Genomic DNA, 24,192 nt, shown 5'->3' with positions numbered 1-24,192 from the left:
AAATGAATAATTCTGAGACAGTCCTTGCCGTTGGCTTTTGCCTCAACCTCCTCTATCACTACCACGCAGTGCTGACAGGAGGGAAGGGGAAACAATTGTACTAGGGCCCCAAGCTCAGAGGATCACCCAAATGTAGTAGCATCTGAGTAAATAAAGTGAAATGAGAGGGGATTTGGTCACAGCAAACATGATGTACTACAGCCCAAAAGTTCTCTCACCGGGCCTGCCACCAAATCCAGCCTGGTCACTTTACACAGCATGGCTGTGGCCAGACACCTACCTCCAGTTCAGATACATTCCCAGACCCACCAGCAGAGACTCCAGACTGAACTCTAAAGCGGATTGGACTAATTGGGGAAAAGTCCCTCTTATTCCAGAATAGAAGTGTCCACACAGGCTGTTATTCACAACTAGCTATTCCAGAGCAACTTCACAGGAAGACAAGCTTTTAGGCTACCTCTATGCTACAGACCCTATGCCAGCCCAGCTGTGTCGGCACAGCCAGGTAGGGTAGAGGCAGCCTACACTGCCAGAAGGGGGTTTCTGTCCATGTAGGAAGGCCACCACCCAGAGCAACATTCACTCTGGCGAGAGACGCTCACATCCATTGAGACAGCTGCATCCACACGAGAGGGTTGGTGGCACAGCTGGGTTAACAGAGGTGTGAGTAAACTTCTAATACAACCGGCTACAATGTTTAAGTGCAGCCCAAGCCTCAGCGTGGCTGCTCCCTCTTTGAAGAGGTTTAGGACAGCCTGGCTGTGTGCAGACTCAGAACCTCAAGGGCCTGTCATTGGCGGGGCCAGGCAGCTCCTTCCCCTCCCTCGTGGGGTAGAGCCCCGTAGGGCGCAGCAAGCCCCACCCCTCTGTGGCCCAGCAGGGAGCAGCAATAACAAACCGCCGCCGTGCCACCGCGGTCGCAAGAGAACCTCACTCTGATTGGCGAGAGCGACTGTCTGCAGCGATGAGAGACGCGTTGTGATTGGCCGGCTGTTGCCGGTCGGCGGCGGAGGCGGGGAGGCGGAGCGCATATATGGGGGGGTGCCCGCGCCGGCGGCCGGTCGGAGCGCAGCAGGCACTAAAGAAGCGCCACGGGAGTGCAGGGCAGGGCAGAGGCGGCACCGGAGGCTAGAACGGACGAGTGGCCGGGGGCGGACCGCGGCGCACTGGGCAGGGTGTGTGGCTCGGTCGGCAGCGGCTCCGGTGTCCGAGGCGGGGGCCGCGCTGGCGGTGGATGTCTGCCCCAGCCATGCTGTGCTATGTGACCAGGCCGGACGCGGTGGTGATGGAGGTGGAGGTGGAGGCCAAAGCCAACGGCGAGGACTGCCTCAACCAGGTGAGTCGCCGCCCCGGGGGCTCCCAGCCGCGCGGCTCCTCAACGGCCCTTGAAGCCGCAGCCGTTGCGGAGAACGCGACCAACCCCGAATCCCGCACCCCGACCCTTCGCGAGGCGGGGGGGCTGCCCCGCGCGGGGCTCGCGCGCCCTTAGCTAACGTTCCCCGGCGCGCCCACCGCCCTCGACGGGGCGGTTGCTGCGCGGGAGAGGGGGGGTAGGAGGAGCCGCTGGTGCTTCTGCTGCTTTCCTGCGGCGCGTCTCCCCGTTCCTCCTCCATGCTGGCTGCAGAGGCTGCGGCGCCCTCGGATGTTCGGTCTCCCCCGGGAAGGGACCCCGCGGGGTGGGGAGAGGCCTCCGCGTCTCCCCTCCCCTTGCGGCGAATTCGTCCTTCCCAGGCGCAGGGGTGAGGGGGCGGGGCGGGACCCCCTTGCGCATGGAACCCACCCTAGGCCAGACCCCGGCTTGTGCTCGGGGTTCCCCCCGCGTGGCACCGCAAACATTCCCCTAAGCATTAGACACGTGGCCGGGAGGGGGCTACCCGGGTGTCTCTGATCTGCCCGCCCTCCCTGCCCCAGCTGAACCCTGCTGCCTGCTCAGTTGACTCCACGTTGCCCAAAATAGCCAGACCTGGGTCACTCCGCCTGTGTTGGGCACCTAAACAAGTGGCCTGGTTTTCAGAAGTGCCCTTGGCTTTTTTGGGAGTTGCTGATGCTCATAAGAAGGGCTGTGCTAGGTCAGACCAATGATCCCTCTAGCTCAGTATCCTATTGTGCAGGCAGTGACCAGTGCCAGGCGCTACAGAGCATGAACAGAACAGGGCAGTTATTGAGTGATCTGTTCCCTGTGGGTTCCCTGTTATCCAGTTCTAGCAGCTGGGTAAACAGAGGCTAGGGACACCTAGGCTCTGAGCATGGGATCGCTTCCCTGACCATCTTGGCTAATAGCCATTGATAGAGCTATCCTTGGTGAACTTAACTAATTCTTTGTTGAACCCTGTTGGCCTTCATGATATCCCCTGGCAATGACTTTCACAGGTTGACTGTGCCTTGTGTGAAGAAATACTTTCTTTTGTTTGTTTTTAAACCTGCTGCCTACTAATTTCATTGGGTAACCTGGTTCTTTGAGGGTAAATAACACTTATTTACTTTCTCTTCACCATTCCTGATTTTATAGATCTGTCATATCTCCCCTTAGTCCTCTATTTTCCAAACTCAGCATCATGGAGAATCAAGTCACTCTTACTTAGGTGCCTAAGTTTTGGGGAAAAAATAGTGGTAACTCCTGTGATGTGTGTTTGGACCAACAGAGATGATTCCTGTTTTTATTGCCATTTCATATACATATCTGTAGGTTGCCATCTGAACAGCTTCTTTAATGCTTTGCTTAGTTTTGATGACTTCTTACTGAAAAGTGATTCAGTAAGATAACTTTATTATTTGAGTGTTGAGGTTTTGTAACATGTGAGCAGTTTTAAAAAAGCTACACTTCTGTGTTTGGGTGATGGTTTTGGTATTAGCTATGTTGTAGATCCACTTGTACAATACTTCCATTTTTTATAGGTATGTAGAAGGTTGGGGATTATAGAAGTTGATTACTTTGGACTGCAGTTCACTGGCAGCAAAGGAGAGAGTTTATGGCTGAATTTGAGAAATAGGATCTCCCAGCAGATGGATGGACTAGCTCCTTACCGATTGAAACTGCGTGTCAAGTTTTTTGTAGAACCACATCTTATTTTGCAAGAACAGACAAGGTAAAATTAATCCAATCTTGAGTCAACTTCATTTCACATTTTCATGTTCTGTAATTTAATACTGTAAAGTAGCTGTATGTTGTCTGTATCAATCATTTAGTACCTCTTATATTCAGCTTACTTGCTTTTGAGCTGTATATATAGCTTGCTGTGAAAACCTAACCTGACTTTAAATGTATTGTTCTGTCTTTTTGGATATTGAAGAGGAAGGGTGCTACTGTAACTTATTCATAATATGTAGCTAAATATGAGAGCTAAGAACAGCATCGTTATTCCATACATATTTAATGCTACAAGTGAAAGAAAAATACAGGAGGTAGCATGTGATATTTATATTGCGTTTGCATGCCCGATAGTAACCTCTCTTCCAGCATGTTACTGCAGGTCATTCTAAACTGCTTGTGCAGGAAGTTGTTTCTACCACAATGCCTAAACTTGCTAAACTCCTCTTAGTCTAGTGTCATATTACAATAATTTTCGAACAGCTATAGGTCCTCTCTCAAGCTACAAAAGGAACAGCTGTTTTGCTTCTCCTGTAGAAGACCTACTAACAAAGCACAATAACTAAATTGATGATACATTACATTTCAGAAAAATGCATAGTTGCCAACCTTTTGAGTTCCAAACTCCTGCAAAAATAGTAATGAAGTCTTATTGATTTTAATTTACACTAGAAAATGTGTCACATCTTTACTTGATGGGTCAATAACTTTCTTCCTTTTGAACTAGCAACATAAAGCATTTGTATATTTAATTTCTGTCAGCCATCAAGTTCTAGTGTTAGATGGGGGCCATAAACTGATGAACTCTATCTGAAAACAAGCAGCACAAAATTATGATCTACTGTCTTAATGTGATATTCAAGTTTATGACCACGAGTATCCCAGGATTTCACTTTGTTTTACCAAAAATGTTCAGCTAATTCATTTGTACAGTGTGGTTGACGATCTGATCTGAATGCTTATTACACAGGAGAACTACATATTAGGCATGTCCTTTCCTCCTTTTTATGATGTATGAAGACCTGAATTTTTTTCTTTTTAAAAATTTGTTTTATAATAGAAATTCAGATCCTTTCTATCTTGGAAATTCTTGGTCATCCAGAGATTTAGTGAAACTGCTTGACAACTTACTGAAAGTAGAGCAGTTGAGAGGGGAAAGCATTTGAGAGTGGTACTTTAGTTTACATATTGAACTCCAAAGAACATTTGAGAGCAAGAGGCTCTTGTATAAAGATAGAATACTGCTGGGTATTCAGTTAAGGTGTGAGAGCTCACAGCCTAAAGCCTGAGAATCTCCAAGAAGTCCTCTATAACAAGGGAAGAACTCGCTTGACGTTCTTGATATTTCTCCAGTTGAAAAGACGGGAAAAAATGTATAGACTTCCTTTATAATAAAAATGCACAAACTTAGTTGTAACTGAGGGCTTGTCTACACTCCAAACGTTAGTGGCCCAGCTATGGCGCTGCAGCTGTGTGCCTGTTATACAGTAGTGTAGATGCTTGCTACAGTGATGGAAGGGATTTTTCTGTTGATTTATCGTTAATTCACCCCCTCGAGAGGCGGTAGCTAGGTTAACAGAAGAGTTCTTTCATTGAAGTCATAGCGTCTATATCAGCACTTAGGTTGGCTTAACTACGTCTCTCGGGGTAGCTAGGTCAGCCTAAATTTTAGGTTTAGACCAGGCTTGAGACCACCTATCTTTGTTGTGTAATTTACACAAACAAACTTTTTTGCACTCACATATTGAGGTAAATGGATCTTTTAGGCTGCATCTGCGCTAGATAATTAAACTACTAACTGAACTGGTGGGGTTACAATAGTGCAAGCTGCAACAGTATAGGCCATACTAAGCAATGCTCTTTTGGATATACACGGCACAACAGCACCCTTGAACTGCATAATGTCTGTTTTTCTTGTAGTCACATTTCTGGGTTAATTCAGTTAATTCCAATATTTCTGTCCTGCAGAAAGTACTACACGTGGGCAGTGAAGGCCAGGAGCTACAGCCTGGTACACATTTACACACGCAAACTGCAGATGCCATGGTTGTTCTCAGGCCTGCATGGAATAAGGGAAGGACATTGAGGAGGGAGAGCAGGCCAGAAGCTTGTCTGAGCTATCACTGAATAGTGAGCAGGTGCACTGGCATTTTTGGAGGAACATTTGTACCATTACAACTGCAATACCTTGTTTCTTCATTGATCATTGCAACCAGGCAGATAACACAGGGATGAATGACTTGATAGTCAGCCTTATTCAAAGCAGTTGTGTAAATACCTGTCCATTGTTGATGATGATTTTGTATGCAAAAATGTTATTGGTGTCAACCACCGTTTTGGCCATTTAACATGACAATTCTCCAGTGTAGATAAGGCCAAGAGGTCTAGTTTGTACCACATTACATACTGTCTCTGAAGTTAGCCCGTGTTCTTCACACCGCAATACCATGACATATGCAGATCACAGCACTGGATTTTCCTTAAATTAACTAAATATCATAATTGTTTTTAAATTGCAAAAGCATGTTAGCTGTAAATTACTAGACACTACAATATTGAAGAGCCGGAGTGACACAGTTGCAAAAAAGTGTTTGAAAACCCCTTTTTTGAATGGTTTTAAAGACAGAACACAAATAGACAATTTTACTGTTTCATTAGAAAGATCTCTGTATGCTAACACTTATGATTCAACTTAGAGGCCTGGTCAATGCTTAGAAGTTAGCTTGACCTTGCTTCATTGCTCAGGGTGGTGAAAAATTTGGTGCTCTGAGCACCATAGTTAGGTCGACCTAACCCCTGGTGTGGATGTAGGAAGGTTCCATTGACCTAGCTATCACTTCTTAGACGGGTGGATTAAGTACATCAAGAAAACCCTTTCATCGATGTAGGAAGTGCCTGCACTGTGGCTCTGTAGCTGTAGTGTAGTCATGGTCTGAGTGCTTAGTTTAGTGTCTATAATTTTCATGTCAGTTAAGTATTCAAAACAACGTCTATAAAATAGATGCAGAAAGCTGTTTTGACTGCTGAATACTAGCCTCTTTTTTGCCTACGTGGAAAATAGTGTGACTCTTAAATATTTTCTGCAGTCTTTATTTTTCTTTGCATTGCTGGGCTTTCCAGGGCATAGCAGATTGTTAATTTGTCTAACCTTTACGGACATGAAACAGCTTCCATTAGTTAAGTAAGTGGAGGTGTTGCATGAAGTATCTTATGCCTACTAACTTTTTCTTCCTTTTTAAGAGTGGGGAAAAAGTTGCTTTTATTATTGGTGCTCTAGTGTGGGTTTCAGTTTATTGGCTGGCTGCTGGTTTTTAAATCTAAATCCTTTGTTGTGGTGAATTATGGCTGCAAAGTTAACCAGTCTAAACTTGTATCCAGTGAAATAAAAGGTAAAATGGATCAATGCAGGCATAGATCTATTGAAATAATATGCTGTGGCAACTCAAATTTCACAAGCAAGTCTTCTCAGACCTATAGAAAGGAGCAGGCCTATTTCAAAGACCTATGTTATAGACGTTTCCAGTCTGAGGCTTCAAAGGTGTCCTTTGAGTAGGAAATAAATTCCTTTGAGAAAGAGAATACCTTTTCATTTTATCTGAAACATTACCAGTTTATGTTCTAACACAGTTTAAAAGACATTTCCATCTTTTGTGGTTTTCAAAATATTTTTTTGCATTTGTAAATAGACATTTTAACAGATGGTCCAGGCTTTGTTAAAGCAGTTTGTTCATTAGAATAACCTATGCTGTCAAGTGATCACTTTAACAGGGTTCTTGCTCCATTTAATTCGAAGGAATCCGGATTTAAGGAGTGGTGTTTGCTGTATCAAAGAACTTGCTATAAAACAGTTCTCTGTAAGAGAAGGCAAATGGGATTTTAGAGTAGGGAAGCAAATGGGTTTGAAGTTGTGATCCAAGATGATTGGCAGACTTCAGAAGAAGTTTAGCTTTATACTTTCAGATGGGTTTGTTAAACTTTAAAACCTCAAAAGTGACTAGGAGTGGCTCTTTTGTTCTTGTTTTAGCACTGAGAGGCTTCAGAGGCGGCTGTATGGCTCCCTATGGTAAAGTAATGGTAATGTAACTTTAGGTCATTGACTGCGAGTAACCCCTGAATAATAGCTACTAGGCATGTCTAACAAATCAGTGACTGCTGCATTGGAACACAGCCCAGGATCTGAAGACATTCAGTTCCTGATTGGCTTAGAACTCTTGTCTCGAGGCAGAAAGTTCTGCTTTTGTGGTTAAAAGGTTTCTTTGTGAAATAAGTACAAGTAGCAAAGAAGTCTAGGAACTTGTCACCTTTATAACAATAAGCAATGTTTGCCAAACTGTGTGAAGGGACAAATTGCAGTAAATAGTAATACAAAATAATAAAGCCGTACATTTCAAAAGGAAAAGTCTGTTAAGATAAACTCAAAACTTGAGCCCATATGTACAAAATGTGCATTATTTATGAAGTATAGCATTAAAATTAATTTTAATTATTCTGAATAACATAAAGATTATTCTGAATAACATAAAACAAGCTTCATTTTTATTTTTTAAGCTCTTTATTTAGGAAGGTTTAAACAAGCTTACGAATCCTTGCCTGGTAAATATCAGAAACCAAGCTATCATTACAACAGTTCTCTTTTGTATAGAGACATTATACAGGAATTTAATCATCAAATCTTTCTATTAAACAGGGTGTTACCATATTAGAGTAAGCATTTTCACAACACCTGTATTGTTTGTAGTGATTTTATTAAATTGAATGAAATCTCTATATACACCTATTTAAGACAAGGCATGTCTATCAAATGTTAATATTTAAAAAAAAGATGGGTGTATTTTGTCTGAGTATTGAATAAAAGGTAACCAAATATCTAATTATCAGTCTGCCCTCTGTTTGTTGGGTTAATTGGTGTTCATTTTTCCATAACCACAACCTCCCATATTTTTTTGAACCATTCCTCTGTGGTTGTCTGTTTTTCTTTTTCCAGTATGAGGCTGTCAATAGTGGAGCGGCTATTAGCAGATGAGACCAATTCTTCTTTTCCTTTTGTGTGACCAGTTCCACTAGGAAGCCCCAACGGGATTACCAAAGGAGTCTTTGGTAATAAATATCCAACAATTTGTGATATTTGGTTATGGATTGCATCCCAGTACTCTGACTGGACATTGACCACTGGATAAGCATAAAATCTTTCACCATAATTTCTCCAGCATTTATTTCCTTTTTATATTTTTAAACTGACTGATGTGAGGTACTGTTGGAACAGTATCTGAAAGAAATTTTATTGTGTTACTGAGGTCTTTTCCAAATCAAACCCCATTCCTCTGGGGTAATTTGTCTGTCAACATCTTTTTTCCATTATGTAATATATGGACACTTAATTTTGTTAAGAAAGCTTTCTGCAAAGATTGATGTAAATTAGTTGTTTTGTTTCCTAATGGACCAGAAGCCATCACTTCTATTAAAGTTAGCTTTCTGTTTAAAACAGGTTTTCTAGAAAGCCGAGAAACATAATGCCTGACTAAAATAAACTTTATTAATGTTATTTCAGTAACCTGACACTGAGACAAAGTAGGTTATATAATTTACTTGTGTGACTGGGTTGAAAATCAGATATTCATATACAGCTCTTGGCACCTTTTTGTCAAACTGACATATTTCACTGAAAAGTCTAATGAATTAGCATTTAAAATAGCTCTGTTTTACTTGCTTGAAAACTGTTTTGTTCAAAAATATGGCATTGCCATATTCCATTGAGGAGTGTTTTGTGTACTTGTGTATTTTTTAAATATATGTATAGTGACTCAGGAAGGAAAATGCAAAATAAGGATTCTGGTTTAAAGACCAGTACAGTGAACTGCTTCATTGCCACATTACCTAGTTGCACCTATGGGCTAATTTTAGTAAGAATGGCTGATTTGTTGATGTAAATTTATAGCTATTTTAGACATTTGATTATATGGGGGGGTAGAGTGAGGAAATGGCCAGTTTCTCGCTCATTTTACATAGTAACACTGGTTGCCCATGGACTTAGATTTAGATATGTTGCTCTCTTATTTTATAAGAGCAAGTAAAAGCTAACTGCTGCCATTGTTTGTTGAATGCATCTAATTGTTTATCTGAAGCTGAGTTGAATAGCTGTTAGTAACCTTTCACCTACTTTTACAGAGAGCAAACTAGGATTGCGATACTGGGAAATATAATAGGAGTACACCAGGTGCAGAATTTTAGTTTCTCATATCAGGTGACTTATATTGGGTCATCTTGTTGGGGTAGGTGGGCCTTATTTTTTCAGCTTTTCAAGTGGTGATTTTTCAGCAGAATAACTCCATTTTGAGAGAATTAGACTTCATAGTTCAAATTCACCTCATGCAAGGAGCTGCAAATTACATTTCAGTATCCGTGAGAGGGCCCCCAGGTACTGGAGCAGTTTAGCCACCAAAGGACTGGCAGTATTTCTACCAGGAGCACAGTAACTGGAGGTTCCAAGAGATGCATGTTCCTGGTTGTGCCACCTAGTTTTTGGGGAACACTGGTCATCTGTTGCCTCTCCCGCCACAGAGTGGAGATTGCAGCTCTTCTTTTTGCTACCTCAGCCTCATTTCCTTGTAGGCACCATTCAGCTGGAGCATGGAACAAGAAAAGGATTAAGATAGCACTGTTGGACTGTTCCCATATTTACCTTACTAGACTAAAAAGATTTTTAATTATCTTTGTATGCAAAAGGAATATTTTGAAGTCAGAACTTGCATATTAAGTATGAACTTTTTTCTTGAAGGGAAAGTAGAATTTCAAATCGGACTTAAAATCTGGAATAGGTACAATTATACTTTCTGTGGGTTGCTGAATTTTGCCCCGTCTAAATTTCATTATGGTTCCTAAGTACCTGTTTCTGTTTGCAACAGCTGTCACTCCAGGGACTCTGCATAAATCACATATTAAGGGAGGAATAGTAGGCACAACATGTAGATTTGTGTTAGTGATTAGGATTGGTAGTTTTCAGTACCCCTAAAATTATTTTCATACTGTCGACCATTCATACAAAAATCCTTATGTTGACCACCTTTTCTGCATCAGTATTGCTTTTTTACATTGAAAAAAATTAAGTGCTATCAAAAAGAAAAATCTAAGCCAGTATGCATTTGATTCTGAAATTTTTTTCTAAGGCCTGGTCTACACTATGGGGTTAGGTCGATTTTAAAAATGAACGCGTCTACACAACCAACCCTGTTCTGTTGACCTAAAGGGCTCTTAAAATCAACTTCTGTACTCCTCCCCGACGAGGGGAGTAGCGTTAAAATCGACTTTGCTGGGTCGAGTTTGGGGTAGTGTGGATGCGAATTGACGGTATTGGCCTCTGGGAGCTATCGCAGAGTGCTCCATTGTGACCACTCTGGACAGCACTTTGAACTCCGATGCACTAGCCAGGTACACAGGAAAAGCCTCGGGAATTTTGAATTTCATTTCCTGTTTGATCAGCATGGCGAACTCGGCAGCACAGGTGACCATGTAGTCCCCCAGAATCGCAGAGCGTAGAATGTTTCTACACTCCCTCTATCACCTCCATCCCTGAAGTTATCGCAGATTAGAAAGAGAAAAAAAACGCACTCTCAATTACCTGTTTTCCAAGCTCATGCAGTCCTACTGCATCGAGGCATTCAGTGGCAGAAGCTAGGAAAGAATTAAGGGAGCGCGAAGAGTGGAGGCAGGACGCGATGCTGAGGCTAATGGGGGAGCAAACGGACATGATGAAGCATCTGTTAGAGCTGCAGGAAAGCCAACGAGCACAGACCCCCGCTGCATCCACTGTATAACCGCCTACCCTCCTTCCCATGTTCCGTAGCCTCCTCACCCAGATGCCCAAGAATGTGGGGGGGAGGCACCCAGCCACTCCACTCCAGAGAATGGCCCAAGCAACAGAAGGCTGTCATTCAAAGAGTTTGATTTTTAGTGTGGCTACAATAAGCAATGTGGCCTTGTCCTTCCCTCCTCCCTCACCCCACCCAGGTTACCTTGTCCATTATCTTTTTTAAATTAATAAAGAATGCATGGTTTCAAAATGATAGTTACTTTATTTTGAAGGGGGGAGGGTGGTTGGCTTACAGGGAATTAAAATCAACAAAGGGGGTGGGTTTGCATCAAGGAGAAACACACAACTGTCACACCAAAGTCTGGCCAGTCAGGAAACTGGTTTTCAAACCCTCTCTGATGCGCAATGCGCCTTGCTGTGCTCTTCTAATCGCCCTGGTGTCTGGCGCGAAACGGTTGTCTGCTGTTGCTTTCACGGAGGGAGGGGCAACTGATGACATGTACCCAAAAACACCCATGAAAATGTTTTTGCCCCATCAGGCATTGAGAGCTCAACCCAGAATTCCAATGGGCAGCGGAGACTGCAGGAACTGGGGGATAGCTACCCACAGTGCACCGTTCCATAAGTCGATGCTAGCCACGGTAGTGAGGACGCACTCTGCCGATTTAATGCACTTAGTGTGGACATATGCAGTCGATTTCTAAAAATCGACTTCTATAAAGTCGTCCTAATTTCGTAGTGTAGACATACCCTAAGGGTTTGTGTATGCTGCTAAAACATCAATAAAAATAATATGAAAAAGATTAGGGCAGTATAAAAGAGACAAGATTAAAATCAACTAATTTTAATGTCATAGGTGCTTGGCCAGAAGCCACTTGGTACTGTTGTTCCATCTGCCTGAAATGCTTTATTTGGTCAAAAAAGCCTTGGAAATCCTGAGTCCTGTCTGGGCTACAATTAGCTAGAAATGTCAAATTGAAGACTAAGGGCTTCTCTACATGAGTAGGCATACCTAACTAAAGGTGTAAAGTTAATGCACATATATTAGTGCATTAAATCCCTGTGTGGATCCTTGCATTCAGAAGTAAAGTAGCCTTAATTCCAAGGATCAAGCTACAGCAAACTAAGGCCATTTTACTTCTAAATGAGAGCATCCACTTTGGGGTGTAATGCACTTTAATGTATGCACCTTAACTTCACCCTTAGTTAATTCTCTTAACTTTTGTGAGTTATCCTCTATGGACAAACCTTTAGATACTTTGCAATTCTGACAGTAATTCTGTAGATTATATTTTGAGGTAGTCTACCTTATATCCAGAAATATCCTGGAGCACCTGGCTTCATTTTCAAACAAAAATATTCATACTCAAAACGGAAGACAAGCTTTAATATCCTAAAACTATACAATCTTGGGTGCATTACACTGGAGGCAAGAAATTTTGAATGATTGTCATGCAGGAATACTACAGCTAAACTTGAGAGGAGGATTTGTCCTGCACTGCAGAGTAGTAAAAGATTAAACTCTTTAACTTCAATATTTTCCTATTAGTGTTACAGCCTTATGTGAATCCAAGATGGCAGCCCTTCGAGGAAGGTGTGGGTGACTTTCTGTTACTGCACTGGAAAGCAGTTTTTCTGTATACAAGTGATTTCAGAGTTGTTGTTTTTCACAGGCTTAGTAATGTCAGAAGTGTGCCAATGTCTGGGAGATATTAAGATTAACACAAACCATGGTAAAACTTCATTTAAGAGTGAAATTTTGCATTATGAAGATTTGCTGTGGTTTTTATAGAGGTTTTAAGGTTGAAGTGAAACTGTACAACTGGTTCAGAAAAACAAATTAAAGAGCTACTTGTTTGAATCAGTCACATGATACAAGAGAAGCAGGAATCTTAGAACTCCTAAAGTACTGACTTTTTTTGTAGCAATTCTAATGAGACTAAAGTAGTGTTTTTCCAGCATGTTTCTAAGTGTTAATGTATCCTTGCATAACTAAAATGTTAAAATATAATGTAGCCATGAAACTGTCAATGACTGTTTAATTCAGTTTTAAACTGGTTGAACTGAAATAGTTTATGGCAATCTGTGCAGTTTGTTTAAAAAAACTGAATAGAAACCAACTTAAAGAAGGCTTCGGTTTTTGAATTATTGAACTATTACAGGAATGCTCCTTGGGACTGCCACTTCATTTTTATCTTGACTTTCCAGTCAGTATTCTGAATGTGCTGAATCTCTCTGCCTTGTTGAACAGAATGTCCTAGAAATGAATGCATTGATATGAAGAATTGAGCACCTTTTTACCTTAGAGAGCCACCTGAGAATGCCTATCCAGGGAATTCTTGAAGGAGTCTTACTTGGGATATTGAGAAGGCAGCTATTCACTAGCTTTTGGAGATCCAATAAAAGCTGTGTGCTCAAACCCCAAAACTATGGTAGTTTGCAGAAATTTGGCTAAATGCTTCCTGGTAGTTAATCTCAATAATATGGCTCAAGAATGCTACAGGCAGTCCATTCAGCCCTGCAGATGAACTTTGCAGAATTAGGAGTCTAGCTGTTAAGTCAGGTTCCCAGAAGGGGACATTCCAGTTTTACCTTGAATATGTCCAGGAGAAAAAACAGCTCTTCTAGTTCACAACTCTTCATGTTAAGTAACACACCAACATTTTAATTTGGTGATCTGCCCTGGGTAGTATCAACTGACTTCACCAGATTCTGTCGTTCTGGTTGTTGCATGTGTATCAGGCAACTGGAACCGAGATATTGATTTAAATTGACTGATAAAAATGACTTTGGGGAGTGTGAACAGAAACAGGTTGTATGAAGAGAGAACACTGGTCAAAATAATTAGCATTTTAAACTGAGTGCTCTGTAACCACTGATTAATTAAAGCCTTTAGAAATTTTTCCATCCAATTTTGCTTCCTTTCTGTTCCATTCAAGTGTCCTTTTATAAAAATAAAGGTGAAAAAGCTACAGTGGGCTTTTATCTGAAGTATTTATCTGGCCCCCATTACCATGGTATCGGAACACCTCACAACACCTCTGTAAGCTAGGGAACTACTGTTATCTCCATTTTATAGATGATGAACTGAGGCACAGAGGCCAAGTGACTTGCCCAAGGTCGCACTGGAATTCTGTATCTTCCCTGCATCTTCACTTTTTAGGCTTGATAGGTCTTTAGCAAGAGAAAGTGGAGGTGGTTCTAGAACAGTTGCCTCTCTTGTAGTTGCTTCTCTAATTCATTTCTATCTGCTGGAGAAATCTTGTAGCTTTTTCAGCTCCCTGTTAATGTCTGTAGGGCCTTTTCAGTAACTGTAGAGATTGTCTTGCTGTTTTTCCTGTATAATCAAAGTGCTGTCAACTGCACAAAGCACACTGAAATTTTTTTTGCTTTTTTCAGTTGTAATCTTGTCACTTGCAACTATAGTAGGAGTAAATTTTTTCAGGCAGATAATGTTTTCAAGTTTGCGGTATCCCTTTAAATGTATCTGATACTTTGATTTATGTATGTTCAAAGAGCAGTAGTATGCAGAAACGTATGAACAGGCTTTTCATTTTTCTAATCTGGGGGGCAAAGTTGAACAAATGATTACTGATAGACAGCTGTCTTGGCCAGAGCAAGTCTGAGTAGTTTAATTTAGATAACCTGCATTAATTGCTCTTAAAAAGTTAAATATATTGTCAGATTGCATGCATGTGGCTAAAATTTCAATTTGATATAACCCCTACAGTTAAACATCTTGCAATTTTTTTTATAATGCTTCAGTTTTTTTGTTCGAGGTAAACTGTAAAGCAAAAATAAAATTAATTTTTTGCTTTTTCTTTCATGATGCGTAAGGATTGCTTTATAAAACTATTTGGTATATCAATTCTCACTCTGGTGTGTGATGGTACAGTCAGATTGAAGACCTAAGCATCTCTTCTCTTCTCAGTCCCCCCGTTGAGGGGGGTCGGAGGAGGAAGAGAGCTGCAACTCAGGTTGCAACTCATCACCACTCAGGCCTTGGCTAGCTCACATTATTTTTAGTCTTTACGATATTTTATTCATTAGATAACTTTCTCATTCTAACTGTAGCAAATGTGAGATCTGCTGCTCCGTGCAGCAAATTGGGTGGCAAATGTGTAATGATTACCAAACGTAAAAACTTACCCGACTCAGCATGTCTAAAGTTAAAAAGGTAGGGAACTGGTGAACAAATTAGCTGAAGTAATGAAAATGGATAATTCTTCTAAAATAAATGGTCTAAAATAAACATGGTCAAAAATTGTTTAGCAAGATTAGATAGGTTTTATGTTCATCTCAAAATGCAGAAAATATTTAATTCTTCAAGATCAAATATGCCATTGCATAAAACTTTCACTATTGAAATGGAAGAGCAGAATATAGATTCCCAAATAAGGTCTGGTCTACACTGTAAAATTAAATCAACCCAGCTATGTTGCTCAGGGGTGTAAAAAATCCACACCTGTGAGTGATGTAGTTAAGCCAGCCTAGTCCCTGTGCAGACCATGCTAGATGGGTGGAAGAATTCTTCAGTTCACCTAGCTACCCCTCTCAGTGAAGTGGATTAACTACAGCAACAGGAGACCCCTTTGTGTCACTGTAGTGAGAGTATATACACTGAAGTGCTACAGTGGCATAGTGTTGTAAGTGTAGACATAGCTTAAAGCCTGGTCTACACTGAAAAGTTAAGTCGACCCAACTACATTGCTCAGGGATATGAAAAATCCACACTCCTCAGCAGCATGGCTACGCTAGAGGGTAGGTCGGCTTACGCAGCGTTAGGTTGATAGAATTCTTCCGTTGACCTAGCTACTGCCTCTTGAGCAGTTGGATTACATACCCTGACAGGAGAACTCCTGTTGGCATAGTAGTGTCTACACTGAAGCGCAACAGTGGTGCAGCTGTAGTGTTTCAAGTGTAGACAAGTCCCAAGACTTTCAGCATGCTTGTCACTGTTGAGATGTAACTACAATGATCACTTCAGTCCCTGTTCCAGACTTTGGAGTGGCTCAGCATCTTACTTCAGGATGAGTCTCTGCTTTAACACCCAAAATATGGCAGATTAGTCCATGATCACATTGATTTACATCACCAGTTTTAACTGATTTAAGTTGGCAAGCAGGAAACCGTGACTCTTAATCTTGTTTTGCATTTGTACTCTATAGTTAGTTTCCTGAAGTAAGGTTGATTCTCATTGGTTGGTAACCCTTAAAACATGTTGATTTGAAATGAAATGTAACCTTTATGTTAAAATGTACTTTTGCTAACAATATGGATACAGTGTATCTACACATTTAAGCAGTTAGAGCTTAACATTCATTTGTTCGGGTTCTTAATTTTTCCATTTTTATTATGTTAGAAAATGAGTGAAGCATTTTCATATTTACTTGATTAATTTTTTTACATGAGACTTGTTTCAAGCTATACGTGGATGGAAAACTAAATTAAATGCACATGTAACCCTTCTGCCTTTCTGAGTTGGCAGCAACAAGGGCCGGGTTCAGTATCTAGGGGTTCTGTTTCAATAACACAGTGCAAAACTGGCTTGACCTGGGACAATTACAGACCACCCCCCAGGCGCCTCTAAGGCAATACTTGCCTCTCACAAGCACAGAGTCTGAGTGTAGCAAAATCCTTTTAATAAGGGAGGGAAACAATGGGGCATTATGTTGGGGAACACCACAAACAGGATTCATAACACAAATCATGAGCAAAAGACATCCCCCCTAAGTAAGTTTGGCAGTGTCCTTTTCCCCTTAGGGTCTTAAGTCCAGCAACCCAAAAAATCACCCAAAGTCCCAAAAGTCCAACAACCCAAAAGTCTGTCCCTGGTCAGTGCAGTCCCAGAGTTCAAAAGTTTATCTGCGGAGTTTTACCTCCCAGCCTGGGGGGAGAGCGGTGTTAAGGGGCACCTTACGTGATCAGAGGCCGACTGCCCCGCCTCTCCATGGGGTTCTGCTGCAGCCTTCACAGTGAGCCGCTCCACCAGCCATCCCGTGAGCCGCTGCCAACCACTCTGCTCCACCAGCTGTCCCGCAAGCTGCTCCAGTCATCCTGCAAACTTCTCTGCTCCACCAGCTGCTCAGCAACATATCTTCAGCCCCCCCCCCCCCACAGCACTCAGTGATTTCAGCTCGTAGTAATTTTAGTTCTTTAGTGATTTTAGCTTGTAGTAGGGGAGCCTCAGTGCTGGTGCACCATTGGCCCAAAGTGAATCCAGCTCAGCAGCCTGTAACTAGACTCCTATTGGAATTATAATTAGCTCTGATATTCCACAATAGGGGGGGAGAGAGGAGGAGGTGCAGTTGGTATTTCGGGCCCATACCATCAGGTACAAATACCTGTCCCCAGCCTCTCAATTCACTGGGTTTTGGAACCCATGTCCCTTGTCTAGCGAGTGCTACTTAGTTGATGGCGAGTCGCTCTGTCATAAAACAGTTTCATTGTCCTTGATTCACATAATCAGGGTAACACTTTTTTCTTCCTGCCCCAATAACAGAGAAACTGGGTATCCCACAGCAGCCAAAGTGACTATTTGGGCTCATGTTAGACAGGGTGGGTGTGCCTATGCAAACAAGATCCGCCCCTGAAGTTCTTTTCCACAACTCACCACAATTCACCACCAGATGTCAGGGTAGAGCTCATCCTGACTCTGCTTACACACACACACCCAATATTTTTTTTAAAATTTGGTTTTATTCATTCTATAAAACTACCTTCAGTGTGCTGGATACATAAGATAAAGTTTATCAAACGTGTTTTGCTTTTAAAATTGTTTTGTTAAACAAAGGAAGTATCTGTTAGTGAATTGAAATTGTGGTTTCTGGTCATCAGGCTCTTCAAGATTTTAGAACTAGAACATCTCATCTTCACACCTCATTTTTATTTATAATTCAGAATATTAAAACAGGCTTTCCTACTTTTTTTCAATTCCCCTTTAGTTTATTCAAAGTTGAGAAACCAGTCATTAAACTGAACTGGTTGAAGAAACGGACATGAAGAAAATAGTCTCTGCACCTGCAGAAGAGACTACTGTCAAAAGCTGTTTTAGCATTTCAAACTGATTCCTGGTGCTTAGTGAGTGAGTGCCACCAGTTCAGTCGTTTGACTTCTTTTAAAACAGCTGAAAATATGTACTGCTTGAAGTTTATTTTCATGTACTGTAAATTATTTTAATAGCTTATAAGTAGTTTAGGTCTAAATATAGGTTGTCAATTTTAAATTGGTTTAATTTAAATTGATTTAAGTCTGAATTTTTTAAAAAATTGATTTTTATCCATCCTGTTTTTTCAATTGTTTAGCCAACATGACAAATCCAAATGTAAAGGTCAGAGGTTAAGCCCAGAACAGCAATAACTGGCTGAATAAATATGCTTACAAAGTAAACATAGTATATGTTTTCACAGCACTTTTGTGGGTTTTTCAAGTATTTTTCACTGGATTCTTTCAGGCTGGGGAAAATCACACCACCTCTCTAGGAGTACTATAGGAGAGCTGTTTGTTTTGAATAAACAGGGAAATCTCCCACAGATTTCTCAACTGTAATTTCACAGAACTGCATCTGTTGATTTATGCTTAGTATTTTACAATATTCACTTCATTTAACTATGAATGATAGTAGTGCATACTGAAGTAAAGCATATTTATTTAGAAATGACAGTGCAGCAACATAACTACATGGTAGCCTTTTACATGCTATATGAGTGCTTTGTTTCTTTAATCTGTAATTCTCACTTGATGAATGTAACATTTCAGATGTTCACTGATAGTGAGAATTTTTTAATGGCCTTAAGATATTAAAGTATTTGCTCTTTTTGGATTTGCTGGACAGTTCAGTATTTAAATGAAGCTGCTGAAAGACTCATTTTTTAATGTAGGCTGGCTTTTGAAAAGATAGCATAATTGTTAACAAAACCAAGTCAGTTTTCTAGCTCTGATGCCAGAACTATTTGGTATTTAATATGCTCAGTGACCATTCTAGAGTCTCAAACAATTATTGACTTCTATGCTAGTCAAACTTTTTAAAAATAAAATAATTCTCTTGCAGGCATATGTTTTTCTTGCATATAAGGGAGGATCTTTTGGCCGGTAATCTTCAGTGTTCTTCAGAGCATGCCATTGAACTTAGTGCATTGTTGGCTCACATGAAGTTTGGGGATTATAACCAGAATACTGCCAAGTACAGCTATGAAGAGTTGTGTGCAAAGGAGCTCACTACTGCCACCTTAGAAAGGTAAGTAACTGCTGTAACTACTCGAACAACCAGTGACAAAAGTTGTTTAAGAATTTAAATTAGTAAATGATGATGTCTGGTTATTTGGTGCTAAAATTTAAGTGTAAGTAGTGTTGCAAAAAAAAAAATCAAAGCTAGTGTTAGTCAGCTATTCTTTGAAAGGAAACCAAACTCTAACCAGAATGTTTTTAATGAAAATGGCCCTACATATCTGCTGCGTTTGTAGACGGTAGTGTACGTTTCCTTTTTTGGAAATAGAAAGCGGTAACTGTTTAAATTTTCCTTGATTCGGAAGTAAAGGCAGGCTAAATAGTCTGCTCAGGGTAATTCCAGTTACCTTGCCCAGCTCCATACTGTGTAAGGACACTGCTCAAGGGAGAGCCAAAACTATTGCTTTTTGATGGATATGCAAGTAAAATCAACATCCCAAAGAAAGAGAACTTGCGAAATGTTGGCTGATAGTTTACGTGTACTGTACAGCAAAAAAAAAAATTTCCCTGGAACCTAACACCCCCCCCCCCTTCCCCATTTACATTCATTCTTATGGGGAAATTGGATTCACTTAACATAGTTTCACTTAAAGTCGCATTTTTCAGGAACATAACTACGTTAAGTGAGGAGTTACTATATATAATCAAGTTCAAGAATTTCATATAGAAGACTACATTTGTCTAAAGGCACAATTTTTGGACTTTAGATACCTAGACTCTCCATAATTTTAATTTCCTTAGATTGTATTATAAACAAGCCCAAGACTACTCCCTGCACACGCGCGCACATTTTTGTAGTGTAAAATCTGAACATCAAGGAGAAAAATTCTAAATGTTGTATCTGCATGCATGTGAATTTTTTACTGCTAGGAACTTGTGGTCTGAAAGCCTTTCTACACAAGGGATACAGTTTCTAAAATAGCATGCAGCTTTTTCTTTTATATTTTTTTTAATATATATGTTTGCCAAGTAAATACAATACATGGATCCTTTTAAATAGTCCAAGAATATTTAATTAGTTGTCACTTTAATGATCAGAAACATGTAGCCAGCTATAACTAAACAGACCAAGTAATTTAGTACTTTTATATAAGCACCACCTAACTTGATCATTTAGAATCTTGTTTAAAATGAGATGTTGCTGTAGATTACTGCATATGGCTGAATGGTTCACCTATCATCCATCTTTTTTATCCACAGTATTACTGCAAAGCACAAGGAACTAGAAGGGCTGAGCCAGGCTTCAGCAGAGTACCAGGTTCTGCAGATTGTGTCAACACTGGAGAACTATGGGGTAGAGTGGCACTCAGTGAGAGACAGTGAAGGGCAGAAACTTCTTATTGGTGTTGGGCCTGAGGGCATCTCCATCTGTAAAGATGACTTCAGCCCCATTAACAGGTAAGTTCCTGGGGCGAAAGAATCTAATTGTCTGACTTTTCTGTGAGCTATACTTTGGTTCTATATGTATATAATCAAAACTGTTCTAAAGGAACTGTGTTAAAATCTTTTGTATCTTTGTTCTGGTTTGGACCATGCAAGAGCTGCCGGACCATGCAGTGACTGGGGATTTATCCACTTCTGATAGCCTTTTCATCAGGAGACCATTGATGATGTAAAACACTGTGTTTGGGGCTATACAAATAAGTTATGTGCTTCCATGGGGGACTGTATTAGTGGTATAGCTGTCCTGTACTTGTTCAGTGCAGCATTTTCAATCTAACATAGAAGATTGGAAAGGCCTCTTTGTTTGCAAATGTAGCTGTTAATTTCTTCTGGGTAGTCTTAAAGGATGTTTCTCATAGTACAATATGTTAGTGGCTGTAGAAATTGCCCTAGTTTTTAGAGGGAGAATAATCGCCCCCACACACACTACTCATCATTTTCTATTCACATTTAGGATTGCTTATCCTGTTGTTCAAATGGCAACCCAGTCTGGGAAGAATGTGTATCTGACGGTCACCAACGAGTCTGGTAATAGCGTAGTTCTCTTGTTTAAGATGATCAGTACCAGAGCAGCAAGTGGACTGTACAGAGCAATAACAGAGACACATGCATTTTACAGGTTTGTATTGCTAGTGGAGTAAATCACTCTTCTTACCTTTTCAACAGCAGTTGAGTCAAGGATTTAAACTTTGACACTTCCTCACACTACCTTGCATTTTAGATATTCCTCTGCAGAATTCCATCATATTTTTGCTGCTACTCCTGTGCACACAACACCAGGAACAGCAGCAGTGGTATGAAAAAAAATTCAGACATAGTTCTACTCTGCTTCTGTTACATCCAAGAGCTGGATAGATTCTAATTGCTGAGGTTTTCTGGGGTGGGAATATACAATTCAAGATAAGCAAACAAGATATTTCTCTGTACTATCACAATATAAATAGCACTTCCTCAGAATGAAAACTAAATCAGTTTCTAATAGATACTTGTTTTCATTTCTAGCATATATAAGTTTATAATTTATTAAAAACATCAATCTGTAGCTTCATTCCTCTAATTCTGTTTTTAAAAATGCTTGCAAACACAATTGTCATATATAGAAACAAAATGATGTAGGCTAAACATGCTATGGATGATCTTTCATCCTTCGGGGGTGTCTGAGCTCAGGGAACAAATAAGATACATTGAGGTTTCAGTATTAACTAATCAATTTTTTCACTTGTCTCATGGGTTTGTCTTGTAGGTGTGACACTGTTACTAGCGCTGTCATGATGCAGTACAGTCGAGATTTAAAGGGCCACCTAGCATCCTTGTTCCTGAATGAAAACATTAATCTTGGCAAAAAGTATGTCTTTGACATTAAACGAACATCAAAGGAGGTTTATGATCATGCGAGGAGGACTCTTTACAATGCTGGCATTGTGGATCTTGTTTCAAGAAGTGACCAAACACCACCAAATTCTCCCCTTAAGTCTTCAGAAAGTAATATGAACTGTGACAGCTGTGAGGGTCTCAGCTGCCAGCAAACAAAAGCTCTTCAAGAGAAGTTGCGGAAGCTGAAGGAGTCTATGCTATGTATGGTGTGTTGTGAGGAAGAAATAAATTCAACCTTTTGTCCTTGTGGACACACAGTATGCTGTGAGACCTGTGCTGCCCAGTTGCAGGTAATTGCAATGTCACTTGGGACATTCCACACTGGTTTCACTTTACAGTTTATTTTTTACTAGTATAATTAACTGATCTTGACCAATATACTCAGCAAAGTTTGATTGGTATTCAATTTGCATAATGTCTTAGTTCACAAGAACATTATGTTTAGATAAGCTAAATAGGTGGGGCTGTAGTGTGAAGAAAGACAATGTAGGTGAGGTAATTTATTGGACTAGTTTCTGTTGGTGAAAAGTTTTTGAGCTTGCACAGAGATCTTCAGGTCTGGTATAGTATGTAGTCATTCCTTTTGATGAAAATTAATGTATTTTTTGCAGAGAAGTTAGGAACTAGTGGCATGAAAGTTTCTTGTGGTGTCATGTTGGAAATATGGAGACAACAGACCTGAATACTTCAGTCTCACCAACAATGTTTATTCATTAAGGTGATGACTTTGTGCTCATGAGACATATAGAGTCTCAGAAAATTGTGATGGAGTGTTCCCTAATACTTTCTTTCTTCTTCTCTCCAGTCATGCCCAGTTTGCAGGTCGCGGGTAGAGCATGTCCAGCATGTGTATTTGCCAACCCACACCAGTCTGCTCAATCTGACAGTGATATGATCTGTGTACACTTCTAAAGCATCATGTACTTTTTACAAACTGCACTAAGATGAACTACAGCCATTGATTGTGAAAAAGGCAATCACTCCAGCTCCTGCCTGCAATGAGAAGCATAAACCCCACTACATCTCTGGGTCGGAGAGGGGTCAATATTATCTGTTCAGCATGCCCAAGAAGAGGTTTTGGGACATCTTGTGAAAACAGAACTCTAAAAAAATTCATGTCATCTAAAGGAGGAAAAAGGTCTTCTTGATGCATGAGCTTGCAATGTGGCAATATTGCCAAAAGCTAGGTAATTCTGGGGAATGTGGTGTAAAGTCTATTTGATATACCCAGCAGGGATAATTCAATATGTAGTTTTACACATTTTATAATTGGTTTTACGTTTCTTTTTATTTTGTTCCTTTAGTGTGATCACTCCATTATTTTTAATAGCAAAACTAGTTTTTTACAAATTTGTACGTCAGTTTTAGTGTGATGTTTATAGTTTGTGTTTAGTAATTGTTCTAAAGTGAGGGGAAACTATTTTAAAAATCAGTATTTTTAAAAACCTGAGGTTGCAAGGCTTTAAGCAAGCAGTTGCATTTAAATCAGCAATCTAATCAAAGCTTAATTCATATGACAGTGATAATTTTGGAAGTTTTTTTTAAGCAAATTTTAATTTCTGGATATTGAGAGGTTAGTCAGGAAAGTCTCTCCTGCTTGGTAATGATGCTCCACTGAGGAAATGTTCTGGGGCTTTGCTTGCAAATCAAAAGGGAAAACCATTTCCACTTAGGAAGGATGTAAGTTATGTCCAGGTTGTCACAGATTCAACTGTCAGCCTGTAAATCTGCCTTAGCTGTGGAGGCTGATTTTGCTTGAACTATCAAATCCATTTTGGCCTAAAATAGTGTAAACTTTGTATAATTTTTTTAAGTGCTTTCATAAGTTTAACTTTTGAGTTGCTTGGTTATCTTTCTTGCTAAAACTTTTTATCTTCCACCCCCATTTGGGCATTTTGGACTTCGGTCAACTAGTGTATTCTCCATGATTTAGAGGAAACTAGAAGACCATATTTGGGTGCAATACTAGCTAAATTAAAGCTAGAAAACTACACTGTCACTTTACTGAGATTTTCTGAGTATACTTTTCATATTGCCTTAATGTAGCAGTAATGTGTGTGTATGCATTTGTTTCTTTGCACAGACTTTTGTCAAAATATTAAAACTCTACTTTTTTATCGCACATATTAGCATATAAACCTTACTCCAAGAGGTATTTATTTTTTCACTTTGTAAAGAAATTTTGTTTCCACATGAAGCAAGAACTCTGTCCTATATCATAGACAACTTCTGTCTTTTTATATTCAGGTTAATA

The 24,192-nt window shown here is 40.2% G+C and overlaps 1 protein-coding gene across 1 annotated transcript; it reads left to right on the top strand.

Moving 5' to 3' along the window:
- The first annotated feature begins 1,106 nt into the window (after positions 1-1,106).
- MYLIP (myosin regulatory light chain interacting protein) lies at positions 1,107-24,192 on the top strand. Its single transcript, XM_024200755.3, has 7 exons — positions 1,107-1,336; positions 2,896-3,086; positions 18,946-19,131; positions 20,322-20,519; positions 21,019-21,183; positions 21,808-22,228; positions 22,744-24,192. Exons 1-7 carry the CDS (start codon positions 1,235-1,237, stop codon positions 22,831-22,833), a joined length of 1,353 nt encoding a protein of 450 aa, XP_024056523.1. The 5' UTR covers positions 1,107-1,234; the 3' UTR covers positions 22,834-24,192.

Source organism: Terrapene carolina, unplaced genomic scaffold (genome assembly GCF_002925995.2).
Source record: "Terrapene carolina triunguis isolate 2854851 unplaced genomic scaffold, T_m_triunguis-2.0 Scaffold58, whole genome shotgun sequence".
Taxonomy (NCBI): Eukaryota; Metazoa; Chordata; order Testudines; family Emydidae; genus Terrapene; species Terrapene triunguis.
The sequence above is the reverse complement of the archived record's forward strand: the minus strand, read 5'-3'. Positions and strand labels throughout refer to the sequence as shown.

Excerpts from the sequence above, each read along its gene's own strand:
- MYLIP (XM_024200755.3), top strand. The coding sequence starts at position 1,235 with ATGTCTGCCCCAGCCATGCTGTGCTATGTGACCAGGCCGGACGCGGTG. Across the intron at positions 20,520-21,018 it reads GACTTCAGCCCCATTAACAG|GATTGCTTATCCTGTTGTTC; the intron begins GTAAGTTCCTGG and ends ATTCACATTTAG. Across the intron at positions 22,229-22,743 it reads CCTGTGCTGCCCAGTTGCAG|TCATGCCCAGTTTGCAGGTC; the intron begins GTAATTGCAATG and ends TCTTCTCTCCAG.